The sequence below is a fragment of the Hipposideros armiger genome, unplaced genomic scaffold, assembly GCF_001890085.2.
Source record: "Hipposideros armiger isolate ML-2016 unplaced genomic scaffold, ASM189008v1 scaffold_38, whole genome shotgun sequence".
In the NCBI taxonomy this organism is placed as follows: domain Eukaryota; kingdom Metazoa; phylum Chordata; class Mammalia; order Chiroptera; family Hipposideridae; genus Hipposideros; species Hipposideros armiger.
The window spans coordinates 3,186,035-3,208,992 of record NW_017731388.1 but is presented as its reverse complement, the minus strand read 5'-3'; the positions used below and the strand labels follow the sequence as shown (position 1 = coordinate 3,208,992).

The window sequence follows — 22,958 nt, the reverse complement described above, 5'->3', positions numbered from 1 at the left end:
ATCTATCTAGTACAACTAGACCTCAGAATAAGGACCAACCTTCTTCAGGGGGCGGGGGGTGGAAGGGAGCAATGGATGTCTCGTTGGGTGATTCTAAGAGCATCGTAGTGTAGCGGCTCAAGTGTATACTCTGGAGTTCAGCTTCCTAGGTCTGTCTTCCACCTCCCCATTCTGCTACTTTGTAACTGTGGCCTTGGTCATGTTACTTAACCTCTCTGAGCCTTTGTTGTCTCATATGCAAAATGAGAATGACTTTAATGCCTAGCTGATAGGGTAACTGTGGAGTTAATTGAGATAATGCATTAAATACTTAACCTAGTACCTAGTACTTAGAAGGCTTCAATAATATTAGTTAAGATTAACATTTTGGAATGTGTTCAGTTTGGACCTCTCTATATAGCCTTTCTTCCTACCTCCCTTCCCTTCTGACTGTGCAGTGCAAGCATCTAGGGAAGGCTTCAAATGGAACCACAAAAATCTGAATAATATAAGTAAGACTGGACTTTATCTCAAACTGTTTTGAACTCTGCACCTATCTTATCTCCATTGTATTTCCAGCACCATGAGAGAGAGTGAGGCAGCAAAATCATCCCATTTTGAAGGGTGGCCACAAAGAAAGTGAATTAATGATCTGACTAGATTGCACACATACGTACTTGAATGTATGCATGTATGCATGCATCCATTCTCCCACCTTGTTTTAAAAGGATGGAGGGGTGAGGTGGGATATAATTAGGTGGACCTTTGCAAGGTCCCACACACAAGGCTAAGTGCAGGCGTCTCCGTGTTTTTCCCTTAGAGCCCAGCACTGAGCAGGTGGGAGCTCAGGAGGCAGAGGCTGACGGGAGAGCATGGCGAGGTCAGCCGCGGCAGAGCAGCGTGGTCAGGCTAGGCCTTGTGCGGCACAGACCCAAACAAAGCGAAACCAGACCAAACACAGGAGCAGTGTCAGCTGTCTCGTCAACTTCACACACGACCTTCAAGGGCAGTGTGCTTTGTATTCTTAGGGGACTGTGTTCTCTCCCACATCACCAAGGTTTGTGACTAGTGAGCTGAGAGAACAGAGGGGTATTCTGGGAGGGATAAAACAGAGACCCCTCGGGGTTGGATCTTGCCTGAAACTCAGAAACAGCTCATCCAAGTGAGATGCTGTGGGAAAATGTAAAGTAAGGAGAAGGGAGAGTGAGATGGACAGCACCACCCCTTTATTGGCCTATGAACGCTTTTTGCTGTGACTCTGAAGAAACTGTGAGATTAATCCCATCAAAAACCATTTGGCTTGTTAACTATTTGGCTGACATATCTGCAGTTCATGTTTCTCTACTTTCCAAACAGTCTTAATTGAGTGTATTACTTGAACATGGAAATGCTGTAACAGAGCCTCTTGCACAAGCCACATCAGGGAGCAGGAAATGGTGGTGAGAAAAGGTTTCTGTTTGAGGCATTGTTGGACAAGTTGGGCTGTGTGGAATACTTTTGCTAAAACGTGTTGAGGAGCAAGCTGTTTATGCTTTGTATGCTTCTGGAGATGGTAGCTTTACTCTCCTCCATTATACCCAACACTCCAAAAAAGAGGGTGAGGAGAATGAAAGTGAAACAGTGGTCTCGGGTCGGCCGAGTGGCACGTTGGTTAAGATCTGGTTTGGGATACCAGCTCTGAGCAGCAGGGCCCTGGTTCGGATCCCACATGGGGGCCAGTGACACTGCCCTCTACAGCTAAGATGGTGAACAACAGCTTGACCTGGAGCTGGGCTGCTGTGAGTTGCCAGCGATGGCGTAGGTTGCAGTGAAGCTGCAGTGGGCTGCCATAAGCTACTGTGTGTGGCTGGCAGCCAGCGTGAGCGGCTGGCAGCCGGTGTGAGCTGCCAAGAGCCGCCGTGAGCAGCTGTCCAGAGGCCGGTGACTGATCTGCCTCACCTGGGAAGAGCGCAATGATAATACCAACATGGGCCAGTGAAGCAACGTCCTCCACAACTAGACTGAAGAACAAAAAATGACAGCAACTTGTCTGTTCCCCTTACCCCGATTCCCCAATAAAATCTTAAAAACAAAAAACGGTGGCCTCTTAGGCAGGTCCTGAACATGGAGAGAATAAAGATCTTTGAGAACAACAAGAGCAGTGTTGGGGAGATAAGGAGACATACTGTATACTCTCAGGAGGCAACCTTTACAAATATTACCTTGTGTAATCCTTCTGTCAGTCTCATAAAAGTAGGTATGGGTCTCCTCTTTTTTCTGGTGAGGTAACAGATGTTAGTAACATAGCTGCCAACTGGCAGAGCCAGGATTTAAAACCAGAACCTTTTGCTACAAAAGCCATGCTGTCTTGGTCCTTACCAGAGACTGAGGAGTGGGCTAGTGTGGCGAAGGTGGACAGCGAACTGCCCTCAGGCATCTCCCTGCTCTGGGCTTTGACTAGTTACTGAATTGTTAGAAGGCCATGTGCTTTGGGATACAGTGGGGAAAGGTTAATAGCTGGGTCAGACCCTGGCTTTTCTGTGCATGGTAGCGTTAGGACATTTCTTGAGCTTCCTTAGCTCTGGACTGGGGCCAGGCAAGCAAAGGGAAGGGACGTGTTTTCTGAGTACTTTCATGAACTCTATGAGGTATGAATAGATGTTGTTAATCTCACCCCCATCCTATCTATCCATCCCTCCATACCTACCTCCTTCCTGCCTCCCCTCCTCTCCCTTCTGTCTCTCAAAATAAGACATTGGTTAAGTATAATAACTTGTCCAAAGTGTCACAGCCAGCAAACATAAGACTGAAGACCATAGGTATGAATCCAAGTCTTTGAGTGTCTCTAAAGACAGAACTTAAAGCTTGTTTCTCTCTCTCTCTCTCTCTCTCTCTCTCTCTCTCTCTTACTAATTCCTGGATAGTCTTGCTTCTTCCTCTTTGAGTGAGAAGCCACTTTTGGCTTTCTCTTTTTTAAACTTTCAACCTTGAGCCTTGGTTTCACCTCTTCCTTCTGATTCTCACTTTTGATTTAAGGATTCTATGTTCGGTTTCTGGATCCTCGCTCTGAGACATCCACCCTATGCCCTCCGGTGGAGTTACCTTGACTCCTCTGACATCCAACACCCAGTCCATCAGCAAATCCTACTGGCCATACCTTCAAATATATACCCAGAATCCGGCAACTTCTCACCACCTCCACTGCATCCACCCTTACCCAAGTTACCAGTGTCTCCCATCTGTTATTATGACAACCTCCTAGCGTATCTGCCCACTTCTCTTGCCTTTCTACACTCAGAGCGGTCCTTTTAAAATGTCAATCAGATCATTGCACTCTTCTGTTTATGAACTCTAATGGCTTCCCATCTTACAGGGAAAAAAGCTAATATACTTCCTTATCTCACAATTTCAAATGAACACAGACACATGTTGACACCTGCCATGCTCTTCCTCTGATAGAGGGTGACCATCTCATTTATTGTCCAAATTGGGACACTTTTAAGAGAGAAAGGGAGCTCTATTAACAAACGATCAACATCACCTGAGACTGGACCCAGGCAAACTGGGAATCTGGTCCCTTGACCCAGATACATGGATTATTCTCTCACTTTTGTTTAGGTCTTTAAAAAATATCACCCTCTCAGTGAAGCCTTCTTTAACCTCTGTTCAAAGTTGCAACACATTCCTGCCCCTATCCCATAATGCCTGTGCTGATTTATTTTGCTCTGTGGTGCTGTCACCATCTTGATCTCCCTTCTCTAGAACGTAAACTTCCAGAGGGCAGGGGATTGTTATCTCTTTTATTCAACAGTACTATATCCCCAGCATCTAAATCATCCTGAACACTCTCGTTTAATCTTTTCACGGACTCTATCAGGTGATGTTGTTAGTCTCACCCCCACCTTATCTATCCAGCCCTCCATATCCAGGTGGTCAGTATTTATTTGGTGAGTGGGTAGATGGGGTGGGGGCATCTATTTCTTGAAGAGCCTTTCTCCTTAGAGTTCCCCTTCCTCAAGCAGTGTCCTTGTTGCTTTCAGTTTATCTTGGTAGCCCTCTGGTAATTTGAGCCCTTAGAAGACTTTTCCAATGTGCTCTTACCCCTCAGGGGAACTGATGATTTCCTAAACTGCGACTTGGGCTTCCTGGGAAGGAAGTTTGTATCCAGTACCAGCAGAGTTTACCAGATTGCAAGAGGTAGGAGAGGACTTCTTACCCTTAGCAAGTCATGTGTCGGGGGCCTTGCCCTGTGGTTGTGACATTGTGACGGTCAGTGTCAGGGCCTTGGGGCTGGGCCAGCTTCCGGGGCCAATGCCAGACCCAACGACCTGCTCAAGGCTGATGTTGGGGGGCTCCAGTTTGCTCATTTCCCCCTTTTCTTCTAATAAATCTGTATCCTTAGCCTGTGGGCTCCTATTGAGTAGCGTGAGCAGTGTGTCAGGGTCCAGCCTTTCCTTACCCAGGACCCTAAAGGTTTCTTTTCTGAAACAGCCCCAGAGGAAAGGAGGGATGAGACAGGGGTGAAGGTGGGATAGGATCAGACCTCTACTTTCTAGTTGAAAGCGGCAGTTGGGATCTCTCCAACAGCTCCTGTTGGGATCAGAGAGTAGGAGGGAGTCTTAGAATTTCTGGACCACTGGGAGCGAATTTTAGACCTGATGAAGATGGGAGCTATCGCTAAGAGGGTAGGGTGGGCCATAGGAACCAAGGTGGGCTGCCGCAGGGACAAGAAGGGAAATAAAATGCCCTGTAGGATTTCTGTAACTTTGGTTTTCCTAAAGCTTCTGATATGGCTGTATAGCAGGGGCCAAAGTCCTAGCGGATTGGAGATGGGAGCGTGAAATGGCCCTTGGAGACAGGAGGGTCATGAAAAGTCACAGCACTAGCAGTAAGCAGTGAAGAAGCACTAAAATAATCTATGTGGATGTAGCAGGAAGCCTACAAAAGGAAACCTAGAGAAAACTTCTGATTCCTCATTGTTGTATCAGTTTGGAGCCAAGGAAGGCTTGGCAGCCAGTTATATAGTAGAGAAAGCCACTTTGTGAAACAAAAGGAAATTCCCATGGGCATATCCTTAATTCAGAAAACGAAGTCCTTTGCAATCTGGTAGATACGAATTTAGCCTTCTGGTCTCATTTCCCATGAGATACATCCACGTATCCTGCTTTTTCACACCTTTGTGCCTCAGATACTTCCGCCACATTCAAAGTCTAACCTTGTAAGGCTTAACTTAATGTCACCACCTCCGAAGACTTTTGCTGGACCCTCAGTCAAAATTCATCCCTTTCTTCTCTGGGTTCCTTCGTTTTTACCCTTTGTTTATAACTCTGTTATAGGATAATGTTTGAGGTCTGTGTGTGTGTGTGTGTGTGTGTGTGTGTGTGTGTATAACATCTGCCTTTCTCCCACATGTCAATATAAACTCTTTGGCTTAGGGACTCTGACCTATTTCTCTTTGTACTAACTCAGCCCTGTTCTGAGGAGGGAAGGACTGGGGCATGCATTTCCCTCCCCTTGGTCCCGTAGTGCACACGGTAGGAATCTCATCCTCTTTGCTGAGTAGAATTGATTCTGGGTTAACCAGATGAACACATCATACAGTATTCTTCCCCTTCCCACCCTGGGCAGTGACCCGCTTTGTGACTGGTACACCTTGTTCCTGGCTCAGTCATACTTATGCAGGGGGCACTGCTATTTGCTTTCCTTAGTCCTGACTCAGGCATTGTCCCTTTGATCTCTGCCGGCCCCAGCTCACCCTACCATTGTCCTGTGCAGGGAGCTAAAGTTCCTCATTCCCAGGCTCTGGCCTCTGCTCCTCTCTTCCCTAGTATATTCTGCAGACGATGCCCAAGGAATCAGCGATGACCCGGAAGGGCTAGAATAGGATTAAGGGGATGGCCTTTCAGCCTTTGAGGGTTCTAGGTAGGGCCAGCTGCCTCCTTTTTATCTGTTCGTTTTTTTCTTGTCACCTGAGAGAACTTGCCTTGGGCTGGATGGGAATATAGGCGGGTGATCTGTGATTAAGGGTTGTGATCCTGGGAAAGGCTGTATTGCCCTTTGATAAAAATTCTGCTGTTCAGAGAAATACATAGGGTAATCATGATGTTTGTGGGCCCTGAAGCCAGACTGCCTGGATTCTAATCCTGCTCCACTGACTAGCTGTGGCTGCCTCAGGAAAATGGGGTCATACTCTTGCCTACCATGTTCATTCATTCATAAATAGTTATTGTACCTCTACTATGGGCCAGGTTGTTCTAGGTGCCGGGGAAATAGCAGTGAATAAGACAAAAGTGGGTTAATACCTTAAATACTTAGAACAGTATCTAGCAGATGGTAAATATGCAGAAATGTACCAATATTCTTTTCCTAGTACTTTTCTGAGGATATATACTCAGGTGGGATAGCCTTTGGTAGCAACTGCAGGACCAGATCTCTCTGAGAAGGGAAAGGGCCGATATGTAGTCAAGTTGGGACTCAGGGCTTCTGAGTCGTTACCCGTGGTTTCCAATGCAAGTCCAAGACTGGTATAATCTTTATGGGAGTTGGGTTAGAGTACAAACGTATGTTACATTTCCTGGGAATCAACAAGTTTTTCAGCTACCACCATACACAGGGAAAGATATAATCTTGACTGTTTCAGCAACTACTTCACTGCTTCTCCCGCTTTCCCTCTTCCATCCTTCCCCCACAGTGGTTTTGCAGAAATGAATGCCCTTATGGCCCAGAGAAAGTGCCCTTGACAAGAGATATGGGCCAACCCAGGATTCTTGGGTTGGTTCCCATATGAGCTGCTGGCATGGCTTCCTTGGAGACCTGCTAACTTGGCTGGGAACCATAAGGATTTGCATGCACAGGGACAGATGAAGTAGTTCTGGGCCCTTTCCAGGATTCTGAAGTGCAGCCAGGTTTGGGACCACTGGATACCACACTCTTTCATCTCATTTTTATTGCACTTTCTTCAGTCTTCAACATTATGTCAACTCGGTTCAGCCAAATATATGAAAGTCGAACTAGCCAAAGCATTTTGCTGTGAATATAAATCCACAGTTCATTCTGTTTGAAGGAAACATGTAAATATGTGATTATAACAGTGTTTCTCAACTTTTTTTCCATTATCACCTCCCTAAGAAACCTTTTAAGATATTTTTTCCCTAAGCATCCCCCCCTTAGGAAATTTTAATATCAAAAATATATCAAAATTCTGTGTATGTATATCTGTGCTTTATACTTTTTTTAAAAAGAGTAAGGTTTTTTTTTTTTACCCCATAAGAACCAATTTTCACCCCCCTCAGAAGAAGTTTCACCCCCATTGTGATTTCATGGATTATAAGAAAACACAGTGGGGTTGCAGTAGAGAATATAAAATGTCAGGTAAGCCCCCGAACTTTGTAAGCTTTATTTCTCTCATCTCCTCTGATGGAATATCACAACTCCACAATTTCTCCTTGTCCCCCAGTGTGTTATTGCCGTGCTGCCATATTGCTCTCTCCCCCCTGTCCTGCATTTCATTATTCATCATTTTTCTCTCTAGAATGGAAGTTGAGGAGGGAATTTAATTAAAATAGCAATCTGCACAGCTCCAGGACAATTTAGGGAATTTGATTTCCTAAAAACAGCCCTCTAAGAGATCATCCCTTTGGAAGAAAGAGCCTAGAGACTTATGGGGTAGTCACGGAAGAACACAGGAGACCTGCGTATAGGAAGACATAAAGATATATTTTGGAGTTGCCTTTCAGAGGAGATTTCCCCAAGAGGTCTTTATATTGGTCCCAACAGGATTGGATATGGGTGCCCTTTATGGGATCTAACTTCTTTCTATAAATTCTTTTGGTGTTGATGCCAATTCTGCCAGTGGAATATCAAGTCCCTTTTCTGTGGCAATACAGTGTAGCCAATGACAGCATCTCCTTTTCTCTATAGAAACTACCAGAGGCATGCAGTGTTGGTGATGGAAGACCCTTTGTCACGAATCTACAGAATCTATATATGGCAGTCACCAGACAAGAGGTCCACGAGAGGCAGAAGCATGGAGACACTGGTGAGTCGTTCCAAGAGCACTTAGTCTCCTGGGGTTAGAGTTAGGGTCTAGGTTTGTGCTGTCTAGGTTCATGATAGCTCTAGCCACTTGTGACTTTTTAACTTTAAATTAATAAAAATTAAATACAATGAAAATGTTATTTTCTCACTTGCTCTAGCCACAGTTCAAGTGCTCCACAGCCACGTGTGGCCAGTGGCTACCAAGTTGGATGGTGCAGATACAAAACATCACCATCATTGCAGAAAGTTCTAGTAAACTGGTCTAGGCACTTAAGAGAATTAGTGAAAGAACCAGGAGAAAGAGGAGTCTCACCATCTGAGACATGTTGGGAAATGTGTAGAAGACCAGGTGGTTATTTTGAGTCAAGGAATCTCTTGTCCTACCTGGTGAAAGTGAGCCTGGCAAATCTTCATAGTAGAAATAGGGCTTTTCAAAAATCAGCTGGAAGTTGGATTTGGGGCTGCTTCTGTCTGTTTATATATTAGTACTGACTCCCGGCCTTTCTCAGAATGCTTGGTAAATGCTAATGTCTTCCTGGTAAGAAGAGGGCATTGGTCACTATCTTCCCTTGATCTTTCTGCTTTCAGGAGATCCTCAGACCTCAAGCCGCACCTCCCCACCAGGAACTGATAGCCGACTTCTGACCCAGCCAGAGGAGCCGGTTTCCTCAGCACCAGCCCTCCCAGGGCCTGAGAAAGAGCCCACAGTGAGTCATGAGCAGCTTCCTGGATGGTGTTCTGAGAGTTGCAGGATTCCACACCTACAGCCCCCCAGCCAGTGGTTCCTGGAATTGCCACCTCGTTGATACTGCCTTAACAATATCAGGGCATATTTGTCATCAGGCTTCCTAATTGTGGCTTTGTACAATATATACAGAGTCGCGGTTTTTTAACTCTTCCCTTTCTGCCTCCTTTCTGCAATCCTTGTACTAAATGATGGACCTTGATTTCTTTTCTACCTAATCCCAGTTCCAGTGGCAATCTGTGAGGTTGTTCCCTGGGGGAGAAGGGGGCGAAGGTATGTACGCGTCTCCTGCGTAGAGCCTTATGTCACATTCACTGCCTGACATAGACTTCAGATCACTGTGTCAGCTGCTTCAAGAAGGCCTCATCCTAACTAGAGCCATGGGAGGAAGGAAGTTCCTTTCCTAACCTAAGGGGAACTGTTCAAATCCCCTGTTAATTTTGGATTTCTTTTTTTTCTAGGGTCCTTCAGGCTCTGTGCAGAGACCTCAGCTGTCCAAGGTCAAGAGGAAGAAGCTAAGGGGGCTCTTCGATTGACTTGTCACTGCCTCAACTGCTGAGGATGGACTTGGAAAATAGTGCCACCTTGAAAGGAACTCCAGCGGCAGCAGTATCTCTGACACAATTATATAGTCAGAGGCAAGATCACTGAATTTCACGTTGACAGGCCACCTGAATGGGTACTGTTACCCGAGGGAATCCTGCCTCCAACCCATCGGGCCTTGGCCTTCCCTATCTGAGTCAAAGCCAGTGTCTGAGAATCCCATACCTTCCTCTTTTGTGGTGGAGGTTCTCTAGACCCTGGATGCTACCATGGACTCTAGGCGTATAGGGCAAGTCAGCAAAAAGGCACAACATACTTAGGAAGCCTTGCCTACCTTTCTCAAGAGTTCTTAGCCAGTCCCAGGTGCTCCTCAGAGACCCACTTCCCTCTTTAGCATGTTATAAAAACCACTCATACTTCCCTGCTTTTGAGAGTACTTATTCTGTGGAACACATACCCCACTTCACTTTACTGCGTCCCACCCCACTTGTCTCAGGATGAAATCTAGGCCCTCAGTTCAGTCCTTCAAGGTTCTTTTTATGCTTCTCTGCTGTGGCCTGTGCTAAGCCTCCATGTGGGAACTTTGATCTGGAGAACTGTCTCTATGATGGGCACAAGGCAGAACAGATGGCTGCTGCTCTCCTTTGCCCAACTGGATGTGGGTTTTTTGGTCTGTTTCCAAGACGTAGACAACAGGTTAAACCACAATATGGAAATGAAATTACAAAGAGCTCCAAGCGCCAGGGCCAAGGTAGTTAGTTTCCCACTGGAGTGCAAGAAAAAGGAATTTTACTTTCCCATCCTTCACACCACTTCAAATAACATAGTGACTAGAAGAGCTAGGATGACAGGGAACAAGAAAATGGCCACAGGAGTTCTCTGGGACAATGGAATTGGCCTATAGAATGAATAGTGCTTAGCAAGAAGAAAAAATGTAAAGGCTGTGTGAGATAGGCAGAGCCTTAGACAGTCAACTTAGAAAGTCAACTCTTTGGACAAATCTGGCAATATTTAAAGACCAGGATTGACAAAGTTCCTTGGCCTTCTCTGCTAGGTTTTCTTAGTTAGGTAAGACCATATGAAACTTTACTTTGGAGAGACAGGAAGGAAAGTAGAACTGACATGTTAACTGGGGGCTTTTAGGTAGAGGAAGGGGTCGGGGGCAGCACCCACAGAGGCCTTTTCTGGTTTATTTATATATGGTGGTCAAGTGCTTCCTCGTTCTCATATCCTCTCTAGTTGGTAGTGGTGTTTTTGTCCTCAAGTCATGGAAGAGTGGATAATCCAAGCAATAATAAAATAATAGTGATTATAATAAAGTAATAATATTTATTGAGCAGTTGATATATAGCAGGTACTCTAATAATTGCCTCACATTGAACCCTCACAGCATCATATGAGGAAGATACTGTTTACCCGCTGGGAAATGGAGTCTTGATGTGATTAAGTGACTTATCAAAGGTTACACAGCTAATATGTAACAGCCAGAATTTGAACCCAGACAGCTGGGTTGTTAACTGCATTATTCTGTACATCACTGAAAACGTTTTCCAGAAAGGATGTCAGGCCCATCTTTCCTGTCTTCCACTGTAACATCCTTGTCCTTTGAGCCTGCTTCCTTTTAGTAGGATGTTCTTTGTATTCCTCATGGAACAGACAGGAGTCTTTGAAGACTCAGGAACTACCCCATGCCTTTACCTGCTGGCAGAGTCTGAGTGCTCCATCGGGGTTCATTCCCAGGTGCTGCTGATACCTTCCTTTACCTCCAGACCCCAGTGTCCCATTGGTGTGCCCCGTAGTTGTGACTGTCACTGCAGTGAATTGGGAACCAAGTAAAAACAACCTATAGATGGCTCACTTTGTTCTTTAGTTTCATTTTGGCATAATTTAGACAGCTAGATTTCAGGATCTACAAGATATAAGGCCACATGGAGAATGGAAAGCCTTTCCCAGCGAGCTGGGAGAAAACATGGTTTCTTCACCCTGGCGAATCCCTCCGCCCTAAGAGCACAGTTTCCAGAGCAGGCCTTTTTAATCACAGGGGGATAAGGGGCTGTGAATCCCCCAAATTATAAGTAAAATCCTAAGAGCATAACGTTTTCCATGTTCTCAAAAGAAGGTGTAGTTTTTAAAAAGGTTAAGTAAGAATATGCCTAATGACCTCCCCGCCCACTGCCCACTCTACCCCAAAGGTTGCCATCTGCATGGGGACATTGCCCAAATAAACATCGCCTGCGGAGGCCCTGCCTCAGGCATTCTTGCCCTGAAGTTCTTACCCCCAAAAGCGAGGGGTGGTGGTTGAGAATCATTTGTCCCGGGGCAACTCCAGGGAAATCCCTGCCTTGACAAATTGGCCTAGCCAGGCTGTATTCCAGCCCTGCCCCCTGGCTTGGGCCCCACCCTGAGGCCCCCAGCCTGGCCCAACCCCCACTCCACATGCACATAAAAGGGTCGAATTCTCGTGGCTGCTCCATAAATTTTATTCCGTAAATATTAGTTTTCCCTGTGTTTAATAAAGCAGTGGCCCACCTCCCCGCCTACCCGCCCGCTCCCCGGGGCCGGGGCTGGGGCCAGGGCTGGCTGGTGGGAGAAGGGACTCTTTCAATTGCTTTGGAGTATTTTTAGAAAAAAAAATAATATAAGGTGGTTTACACGAGCGAGCCAGCAAACCAGGAGCAGGACTAAGGACCTCGAGGAAGTTCCTGCAGGAACTTGACCTAAAAAGTAGAGAAATAGCGCCACCTAGGCTGCAAGGCCTACTTGGCCTGGCTGGCTGGCTCACCCCTCCCCCACAATCAGCTAGGACAGGCCGGCTCTTTGCTGGAAGAGAAAGCTGCATCCCTTAGCACTCCAGCTGGGCAGTACCTCCTTTACTCAGGCCTCACGGAGGGCTTTCCCAGCAGCCCTTGAAGGCAGAGCCGGAGCTGGGTCCTGGAAAACCCTACTGGGGTCATTTTCTTTTCTCCTGTCTCCAGTCAGCCCATCTCCCAGATCAAGGAGTCTTTCCAAAGGATAGTGAAGTTATTGAGAAGAGAGGAAGGAGTGTCTATAGTCTCTGTCTTCACGCTGAGCCCTGAGGAGCGAGCCCTGGAATTCCTAGGGTGCAATTCCTAGTGGCAAAGAGTGAAATCTGTGTTCCTTTGCTCTGGACTTGAGCATCTATCCCTGTCAGACCAAGATCCCTCCCAGTCTGGTGCAGGTCCCTACAGTGAGCACTCGGGCAAGGAGAGATGCTCAACTCGCCTGCATCCTCAGCCCTCCGCCTCCCTCATTTTATCCTGTGGTGCATGTGAACCCCCTTTTCTGGCCTTCCTGTCATTTAAACCTCCCCATTTCCCGAAGCCCTTACCTCCTCCTTCACTCCTGTCCACTGGGACATGAGCAGGAACCCCACGTGTGATTCTCAGTACAAACATGGAGGGAGAAGGGGGACTAGCAAAGGCTGTGCCTCTTTTCCTGCTCCTGATGTAATCTTGTTCCTCACATCGTCACCAGGGCATTTTCTTCTTTCCAATTATGTTGTCCCTTGTTTTCTCCTATTGACAAAACTAGGAAGATTTGCTCCAAAGAGTGTAGGGGACACCTAAAATCCTCTTAATAACCCTTCCTCATGATGTGGGACGCTCCCTTTATCTGTGCTGCTTACCCCTCACTATTTGTGCTATTAATGTAATCTGTGTTTATATACACATTTCCTATGTGCTTTTTGTTTTCATCCTTACATTAGACTATACTCCTTGAGAACAGTGTCCGTTTTTAACCCTAACTCAGAAAACATCACTGCGGTGGTTTTATACTACTAAAGTGTGCAACTTTATCTTAACTCGGTTTTGATACAATCAGGATATGGCTTTCTAAGCTCTGCCCTGATGTTTTTCTATCTTCTAATTTTCCTGAAGAAGGAACTGTTCAAAAGGAGTGAGTGACATATTGCAAGGAAGCCACCACACTTAGAGCTCAGGCCCTTGGTTTCTAGTCCCCGTTACCGACATCAGTACATGTAAGAGCTCACAAAATTGTAATGGATTGTGCCAGGCACTTAGGTACAGAGAGAAACACCAGGAGGGAAGGGAGCCCACGCTTTGGAGGGTTTTTTTTTTGAGCTGCTATGACATCCTGGAAGCTGCTCCTGGGTATTCTTGTCAAAGACTCCTTATAATGTTCTATTTTTCTTCCATGTTCTCTTGGAGGGCCTGAGAAGGTCCCGCCCTGAGAGGGAGGGTGCAGGGTGCCTGTCTGGGTGTGAGGGAGAGGGAATCCCTTTCTATTTGAGGAGCTACAAGCCCATCTAGCCTCCATCTTTCATCCCAGACCCTTTGAGGAATACTTTTTTATCTCCTGAGACTTTGTTCTATGGTGGCCTTTTATGTTTCCCCTCGATTCTTGTCTCTACCCTGGCACGTGGGGATTCATTAGGTAGCACCACAGCATTCTAGCAGAGGCTCAGCTGCTCTCCCAAGCTGTTAAATTCTACCTGCACTCAGTTTCTCTATCCTGGAGCCCGACAGGCTTTTCTGTGCTTTCCACACTCCTGGGCCCTTTGAATGAGTGCCGGCTAGCCTCTCAGCACCTAACTCTCATGGGTTCCTGAGGATCTGGGCCAGCCTAGGGGAACCCGGAAGAGGCATTGGAAGAACTCCAGGGTGGGGAGCACACAGCCATTGACTCACCTGGGGAGATTGTGCCCAGATTACGCGTCCTGCTGGGCCAAGGGCCAGGAGTTAAAGGAGCATGCAGTGCCGCACTCTTCCTCCCCTCACTTTGGGGCGAAAAAGAGTAGCAGGGTTAGAGTTGGGGTAAGTAGGGCTTGGGGGCTCCTGGGAGTCCCTTCTGAAACCTGGGTGTTGTATTTACTTTTTCATATTGGCAGCTGGAAGGGGAAGCCCATCCCAGCTCGGCATTGTTGTCTAACATGGTTAATCAGATCCTATAATCCTGCTGTGGAAATATTGGGCCTCACTCAAAACAATAGAGACCAAGAATATTGTGGTTAAATTTCAACCAACTGCCTCCCTGGCCTGTTTGCCTAACCCCTACCCCCCTCTCCCGGGCCAGAGTCCTCCTTGCTTTATGGACCCCTGATAGGATCGACAGCAGTCAGAAATTGGTGACAGGAGAAGGGAAAATGGAGTAGGGGCAGGGTAATCCTCCAGGCGGGCAGTCTATCCTGCCTTTCCCCTCCCACCCCAGGCCTTGAAGGGTGAGCAGGGGGCTGTGAAAGGAGTCAGAGCTGGTGGGGAAGCCCCACAGGGTCTGGGTCTGTGTGCAAGGGTCAAGAGCAGCACTGCTGGGAATCCTGATAGTAAAGAGATCCCTCATTCGAGACAGAAAAAGACTGCTGCCAGATGAGAAGGAGAGGTCGCCAGTTTCATTTATTATGGCTGCCTGGCGCTTCCAGGGCACAAAGCAATACTAGTTGGTCGTATGTCACATATTGGAGGAACAGGAAGGCACTGGTTGGGGGAAAGGGAGGTGGGAGTAAGGATTTCTGCTTGATTAGTAACCTGATGTAACAGCAATACAAATAATAATACTCTGGTGATGTATGAAGGTGATGCTAATTCCCCCACTGGAATGGTTTTCTGGTAGTGCTGATGCCCTTTAGTGAATTAAATGTGGCAGGATAATTTACATAATTAGAAAGCAGCACAGAGGGAGTAGATAAGCAGTACAATGGCATTGTGAATCAAAAAAAGATGCAGTGGCTGGATTGTGCTTAAGGGGGAAATTAAAACGGTGAAATGTTCAGCAAAAGGCAGAGGTCGTTCCTCTTGCAGCTGTGAGGGTGCCTGGCTTGTGAGGTGGCCAACTTCGAGTTTGTACTGGGCTGTCATGCACCCAGGATGCACTCACTGGCCACAAGTTGCAGCCACACTGTGTTTGGAGGTGTCACCAGTTGAATGAGGTGAAGTACAGTGAGGCCCCAGCTCCAGCACCGTGGACTATTGAATGGTCAAAGTGTATGTGCATTTTTAGAATTTGAAGAATGAAACAGCAGAACTGTGCCAAACGAAACTATATTTACTTAATCTGTTCATATAGGGTGGGGATGGAGCAACAACAAAGAGCACTTGATGTTTCTCACCTAGGGCGCTATGTGATAATTCAGGGACTGGCCTGGTCCCTGTGGGTCATTCATCAAAGCCATTTCAAAGCAGGGACTGCTTGGTGGGAGCTGAGCGTCCCACCAGAAAGATATCTGGAAAATAGTTCCTGGGAGTGAGACTCTAAGCGGACTCTATGCTCCTGGAGAGGAATCTCAAAACTAACTTAATGGCGGTCATCGAATGGAATTGAAGCAGGTGTGAAACTGATATTGAAATGATCTAAAGAGAATGGAAAACGTTTTCACAGATAAGCCACTTGGATAACTAGTGGGAAGAGTTCGATGGGAAGTGAGATCCCCAAAATGAAGCTCCAAAGAATGACCCGGCGGGGGATGTGAGACACTCACCACCTTGATTGGTGGAACCTTATGCTGTACATAGGCTTGAACTGCAAATGGGAATGTCCCACAGGAAAATCCTAGGTCACTACAAAGGAATTCAAATGAATGGCACAGATTGGTAGGAAATGTGTTGGGAATGAGACAGAAAAACCCATATTCAACAAGAACCAGAATCATTAAACATGCATTTACTCAAGTCATATACATATGTATCAAATGCTTACTAGCATCCCCACCAATGGGCATTATGCTACATACATACGTTAGGTACATACATTATCTACATGCATACATATGTATATGGCTACAAAGACATAGCTCCTGCTTCCAAGAAACCTGCAATACAAAGATGATATTAAAACGATAGATTTTTTTCCCCCAAAATTTTTCAAATGTATGAAGTAGAAAAGTGAAAGCCATGACTATGTATTATCTCTTTTAAAAAATTTAAAAGAATAGTGTGTATAAATACTGTTTTGTGACTTGCTTTTACTTAACAATGTTGTGTCCATATTTACAGGTCAATATATAAATCTCTTTGAAGGGTAAATTACCTTCACTCTGAGCTTTATAAAAAGTTTGAAAAGCACCCTCACAGAAAGTCAAGCTTACTCCGTTTGCTCCCCTAGCATCATCTGAGATCCCACTGGTCTCCCTGCTGTTTCTCTAATATGCAAGCATGTGAGGGCCTTTGCTCTATGTAGTTTTCTCAGCCTAGAATGCTCTTCCCCTCCGATATCCACTTAGTTGAAGTCCTCACCTCTTTCAGATCTTTGCTTAAGTCACACCTTCTCAATGAGGCTTTCATTGATCACCCCACTTAGCAGAATCACCTGCCTCCTTACCTCACACCCTCTCCCCATAAGCTGGCTGCACTCCCAATCCTTTTATCCTGTTTTGTTTTGTGCTCAGAGTCCTCCCTTATTCCTTTCTAACATATTATATATTTTATTTATTTTTATACTTATTTTTAATTGTCCGTTTCCCCAGTGCCTCCCCAGTAGAATAAAGCTCCATACAGGCAGGAATCTTTGTTTGTTTGTTTTTATTGTTCTCTCACATCCCAACCACCTGAAACAGTGCCTGGCACTTAGTAGGTGCTCAAAAAAAGTTGTTGATTGAATAAACGAAGACTTAACTCTCATCCACACACACGTGCGCACGTATACACACATCTGTTCACACCAGCTGTATCTTGAAGTAGTTTTAGAAATGTGTGGGTATAAATGAATGTAATCTTTTTTTATTTGCAGCAACCAGTTGTAAGGTGAGAGTGGGGGGGTTACCATATTTCCCCATGTATAAGACGCACCCTTTTTCAAAAAATTTGGGGTCTAAAAACTGGGTGCGTCTTATACAGTGGTTGTAGATTTTTTTTACTTGCATTTCCTGCTTTTTTTGCGCTTGGTTTTTTTTTTTTGCACTCATACAACCACTGTATAAGATGCACCCAGTTTTTAGACCCCAAATTTTTCAAAAAAGGGTGCATCTTATACATGGGGAAATACGGTAAATACCATTTTGTTAGCTATAACCATAATGGAATGCATTGATCATTTTGTAGAAACTAAGAATATAAGTTATTTAAAAGCAAACGACTGAATACCTTCTTTCTTTGGCTACAGGTCCCCAGCATCCTTAAGATGCTATCTCTACCAAGAGAGACTGGTAAGAGAGTGTGAGTAGACTGGTACCAACTCTCGTACAGAACACTGACAGCATGTCAAGAGCATCACTTGAGTATTAGGAGTGGTACCCCCCTCCTCCTTTACCGAACAGTCACTAGAGCCAGCGGTTCTCAACCTTTCACAGGGGTCGCCTAAGACATCGGAAAACACATATTTTCGATGGTCTTAGGAACTGAGACACCGCTCCTCTATCCATCTCCAGGCCCACATGCAGATACGCCCACATACGAGGCCCCGGCGACCCCTGTGAAAGGGTCGTTCGACCCCCAAAGGGGTCGCGACCCACAGGTTGAGAACCACTGCACTAGACATATTTTCCAAGATTCTCTTTAAGCAACAAATTTCTTCCCACATAGAGACCCTGGAGCAGAAGTAAAGCCCATTGGTTAGTAAACATGTTATTATCCATATACAGAAATGTATTTATTTATACAAATGTCTTTCTTCCTGTCTATAAGAATGTCCCACAATCTTTAGTCTCTGACTTGAGAGCAAAGCACATTCTCTTTGTAACTAATTCTGTTGCCTTTTCCTACCCTTTCACAGTCATCAAAGCAAGGTCTTTATTGCTTGAATCTCTCTGAAGTGCCTTGTAATGAGCTTATTGTTTGGGCAAAGGTAACTTGACATTCCCATTTCTAATCAATAGTTAGCTTTCAAAGCATTGTTAGTTTTGAGTGGCTCCAAAGGCATTCTGGACTGATCTGAGGCTTGAAAGACAGACATGCTTCCATTTCTGCATATAGACCAAATTTGGTGGAGTTGCTGACCTCTTAAAAAAATCCACAGTAGAAGTCAGAGTGATCCCAACCTTCTGGGGAAGTGGTCAGTCAAATAGAGCATGAGGTCTTAAAAGCCCAAGATGAAGATAACAGAAGAGAGCCCGAGATTTAGAGAGAAAATGAGCGACTTGAACAAAGGTCAACAACCCAGCATGCTTGTCCTAGGAATCACTCACCAAGAAACTGGATTATTATGGAGTCAAACAGGCCTGGATTCCAACTCACAAGCTCTGAACCTCAGTTCCTCATTCGTAAAATGAAGATAATGGTGTCAGCTTCCTAAGGTTTTGTGAAGGTTGCATGGGATATAACGTTAGGGTTTCTCCCCTTTACTAGAGTATCCAACTTGGCTTTTCATTCTTAGGAGTGCCATCATCTTTGCGTGGGCCACTGCCCTTTCCTGAGGACCCTTTTCATTCTTTTCTTCCTTCAAAACGGATGTCTTCCAAGAAGTCTAACCTGGCCCATCGTTTCTTATTTCCATATTCTTCTAGACCAAGTTCATCTAATTTATTAACCCATCTCATTTAAGAGGTACTCATTTAGGAGTGGCATTCATGGCTTTGTAACAACTGCCTTTTATTTTCATGATTTATTTTTAAGGTTAAATAGTAAATTCCTGGAGGACAACTGTCTCTTCTCCTTTTCTGTTTGCATTCTCTACCCTTATGTGTCTATTGTACCATGGTGTGTGCAGAAGATAGATGCTCCCTAACAGAAAGAAGCAGCGCCACTACCTCCACTGCTGTCTCGGGGCACACATATATGAACATCCTGATGTTTTCCTCCTAGACGGCTAATAGGAATCAGAACTGTGGCTACCACTAGTGAACCCAGCAGAGAGTAAAAATGAATTATACATAAGATTTATACTTTGCAGCTTTGTATTGGGTTGTTGGAAAAGTCATAACGTATTTTTTTTCTGTGTTTTTCGTTGCAAAAATGCATCATGACTTTTCCGACAACCCAATATTTTAACCATCTCAACAACCCCATGAGGTAGGTGGTATTAAATTTCACTTTATTGATGAGAAAACTAAAATTCAGAGAAGTCAAGTGACTTGCTCAAGACCACACAGGTAGAAGGTATCAAAAAAAGGGTTCAGGCACTGATCTGCCAACTCCAGGCCTAGTGCTCTTTCTACTGAGCCAGGGCTGCCATGCACAGAGTCATTGGAAGATATTGGACTAACTACATTCCTGAAACTTGTTTGGTTGTGGCTCAGTATCCATAGATTTAGAGCGGGACTGATCTGGTCAAGTGGCAGGGTTAGGGGGGAAAAAGAGCCTAGCTGATTGGAAGTATAGACCTATGCAGTATGTGTATGCATGTGCATATATATTTACACACATACATATACACCTATGTATATACGAATATATCACTATAAGTACACTAGATTTGTACTATAGCACTAAATTCAAGATTGACTACAGATTTGAACATGGGCGTTTACAAATGTTTAAATGATCAGGTTCTATGGTGTATTTTCCTCCCTTTTCTTCTGACCTATTTTTCCAACTTTTATAAACAAAAAATCATATTATCCAAAGAAATTGATTTTACTGTGTTCTTTTCAAAATAGAGATGATTGAGGGGTACAAGAGCTCTAAAAGTGAGAGAAGAAGTGATTTTACTCATGGGCCCAGGACTCAGAGGCGATGTTCCCTGATCAGGTTGCTGCTCAGACCCCAGGTCTCTGATGCCTCCAGAGTGGCACTCCTCAGCTCTCCAGTTTTCCTGTTGGCAAGAGCCTGACAGTGACCAGAAAAAGAACCAGACTTTGTTTGATAGGTCTAGCAGATTGGCCCAGTTCAAAAGCTACCCTTCGTTTATTGAACAGCTAAGAACATAGGCCGTTTCTGACCAGGGTTCTTAGGCCCCATCTTGGATTAAAAATGCTCCAGTGTCACTGCTGTAGAAACTATGATGCTTCTAATCTCTACCTTCTTCTCCCCCTTCCTCCACTGAAGGAACTGGACTGATGCTGATCTAAGTTTGAGCTTCAGATCTTAAGCCACCATTGTGTCCTGAGAAAAGACTATAGCTTTGGAATAAAAAAGCTGGGTTCAAATCTTTGGAATAAAAAAGCTGGGTTCAAATCTTAACTGTGGGACCACAGGCAAGTTACCTTATTTCTAGAGTTGTAGATTTGTAAAATGAGAATAATAATTGCTGTGCACAGAGGGTTATTGTGAATATTTACAAAATGCTTAAAGCACCTGTCATGGAGAAAAGACTTGATCAACGCCAGCTCCCATCTGCTTCTCCCAGTACACACCCTGATCACTGCTCCTAAATCAGCCAGGCTGAGGAGGGTCTAGATTTAGTAGAGCATCATCTAAACCAAACAGGTGAGGTTGTGCAGCTCTAAAAGCGCCCTCATGCCAAGCTCCATCAGCGCTACCTAAGTAATTCTTCTTGGATGCTGATCAGTTTTCCCAGAGATTTGTATTCAAAAGGATCACAGTTTAAGAGGAGAAATAAGAGGGAGAATGGCAAAGTTAATAAATGGTTATAAACTAGAGCCTCTGAGAGAATCTTAAAGCAATTGTCTTTCACCGAAGAAAAGAAGACTGAAAGTGAATCTAACAACTCTTCAAGACCATGCATTTGAGACACTAAGCAGGATAATGGTCCTGAGGTGCTAAGGCCAGAAAGAAGAAAGAAGCTGATTTTGCATTAGAGAGAGAGAAGGAAAGAAAGATTGAATTTAGGGCAAAGTTTGTCTAGAAAATGATTATACAAGACTGGGATGGGTGACCATGGAAGCCTATGGATTTTCTTTTTTGGAACTCCATAAAAACAGAGAGCTGGATGGCCTGGGAGACTGCTGACCTGGCTGCGTGGCCTGCCCCAAAAATCTAAGCAGGAGAGAGGGAGGAGATGGGGACACTTGCAGGCATAGTTCTTGAACCCTGGAAAACATGTAAAGCACTTTGAAAGCTTTCAAGGAAAAGTGAGCTGTGACTCAGAGACCTAGAATCTGAATGTTAATATAAGAAGGAGTGGAGCATGGGGAGAAGATATGGGCAAAGGGGAGGAAAGGAACAATCCACTGTTTCCAAATGACAGTCGCCTCTCCATTCCCGGTGGGGCCATCCTAAATTCCCTGCTGTGGGCCTCAGTTTCCTTCTCTGTAATATGAAGTGCTTGGGTTAAGCACTCTCTTGAGTCCCTTTCAATTCTGAATTCGTGTTCACCAAATCGATCCAGGGAAAATGTGAGCGCATCTGGGAAAAGCCACCTCAACCCCAAACCCAGGCTGTACTGGGAGAGGGGGTGCTGCACAGGGGGCCAATGCACCTGCTCTGGGGTAAGACACCAGGGGTTGAATCCCCCCACCCCACCCCCCTCAGCCAGGAGCATGTTACTTATTCTCTCTGAACTCCAAATCTTCATTTTTTAACATGGGGATAATAGCACATTTGGGGGTGTGAATTTAAATTAGATAATGCAAGTAGAATACTTGGTATAATAGTATCTAATAGTTTCCATTTATCAGGCACATAAGTATCAATAATATGCCTATTGTATTAATATCCTTGGAATGAGAATTTTTTAACCTCTTAATTTCTCACCCTTTTATTTCTCTCTATTGACTCTGTAGACTATATTGCAACCAAATCATATATGTAGTTTGTTGTGGTGTTAGTGGGTTTTTTCTTCTTTTTTTTAAAACAAACTTGCCTTTTCTTGTTTTAGCAAAATGAAACCTAATTCATTTAGCTTTCCTTAATGGCATATTAAAATACACACAACCCATGTTTACTTCTCCAGCTGCCTCTATGTATTCTCTGTCCTTGTTAATTTGTAAAGTAGAGCTAAGAGAGTAATTATTTAGCAGCTCCTGTATGCCACACGCCACGGGCTTTGAATTGTATTTTATTTTTGCTTTCTTAGCAAGCCCCTGTCACTGAGACCTGTGCTGCCCCTCTTTGACGTTGCCAGTCGGGTTCCTCCTGTATTTTGTTGACATCACCATTTTGGGTGTCCTTCTCTACACTTTGGCTTGTCCCTTTGCAATTTCAACTTGTTCCTTTGAACAGTGTTTCCAACTCAAAATCCCTACTGATTCTTCTAAGGCAGGACGCCCCACTCCCAGCTTCACACCCGGCAAGCCGTGGGATGTGCACCGGGTTGATACAGAATTCAGCTCCACCAAGCTGAGAGGGCGCGTCTCCCGGGCCAGGGTGGGGCACCAGGTTACTAGCGGCCTCCTGCCTTTTGGGTTTACTTCCCCGCAGGGCACACCGTAGGCGGCTGTGCGGTCCGGCCACTGTCCCCCGCCCCTCGCGTCCGGCCGCGCCGTGGGTTGCGGTCGCTGTGGGGGTGGCAGCTCCTGTCAGGGAGGTTTGCGCCTGGCGAGGCACCCGGAGCCGCGGGGAGCCCAAAGGCGAGGCCAAGGCGGGGTGGGGCGCGTCCGGGCAGGGAGGACAAACTCAGGCAGCGCAGGGGGCGCCGAGGGCAGCGGGCGGGCGGACGCGCGGCGGAGGAGCGCGCGGGACGAGGGCTGGCTAGTGCCGGGGCCGCCCGCCCGAGGGGGAGGAGGCTGTGCTGCCCTTGCTGCAGGTTCGCTGTCGAGCGCACAGGAGGCAGGGACATGGGTAGGGTGCGGTCTGCGCGGGGCGCGAGCCCGGATCTCTTCCATTTCCCCTCTCACTCGGCCCCGGGCTGCGCCGCAGACGGCAGCAGCTCCCGCTCCGCCCGAGCCGCCTGACCGCCGGGCCAGGGTGCTAACCGCGGGGCCCGCCAG

The 22,958-nt window shown here is 45.7% G+C and overlaps 1 protein-coding gene across 2 annotated transcripts in view; it reads left to right on the top strand.

The window, feature by feature from the left end:
* NHEJ1 (non-homologous end joining factor 1) overlaps positions 1-17,016 on the top strand; it is an 84,438-nt gene extending 67,422 nt beyond the window's left edge. The window contains exons 4-6 of one of the 2 annotated variants that reach the window (XM_019638355.1): positions 7,879-7,996; positions 8,584-8,702; positions 9,202-17,016. In XM_019638355.1, the coding sequence (XP_019493900.1) occupies positions 7,879-7,996; positions 8,584-8,702; positions 9,202-9,276 (312 nt within the window). In that variant the 3' untranslated portion in view covers positions 9,277-17,016. The remainder of the gene's footprint in view (positions 1-7,878; positions 7,997-8,583; positions 8,703-9,201) is intronic. The other variant, XM_019638354.1, reaches the window with a different exon arrangement.
* The last annotated feature ends 5,942 nt before the right edge of the window (positions 17,017-22,958 follow it).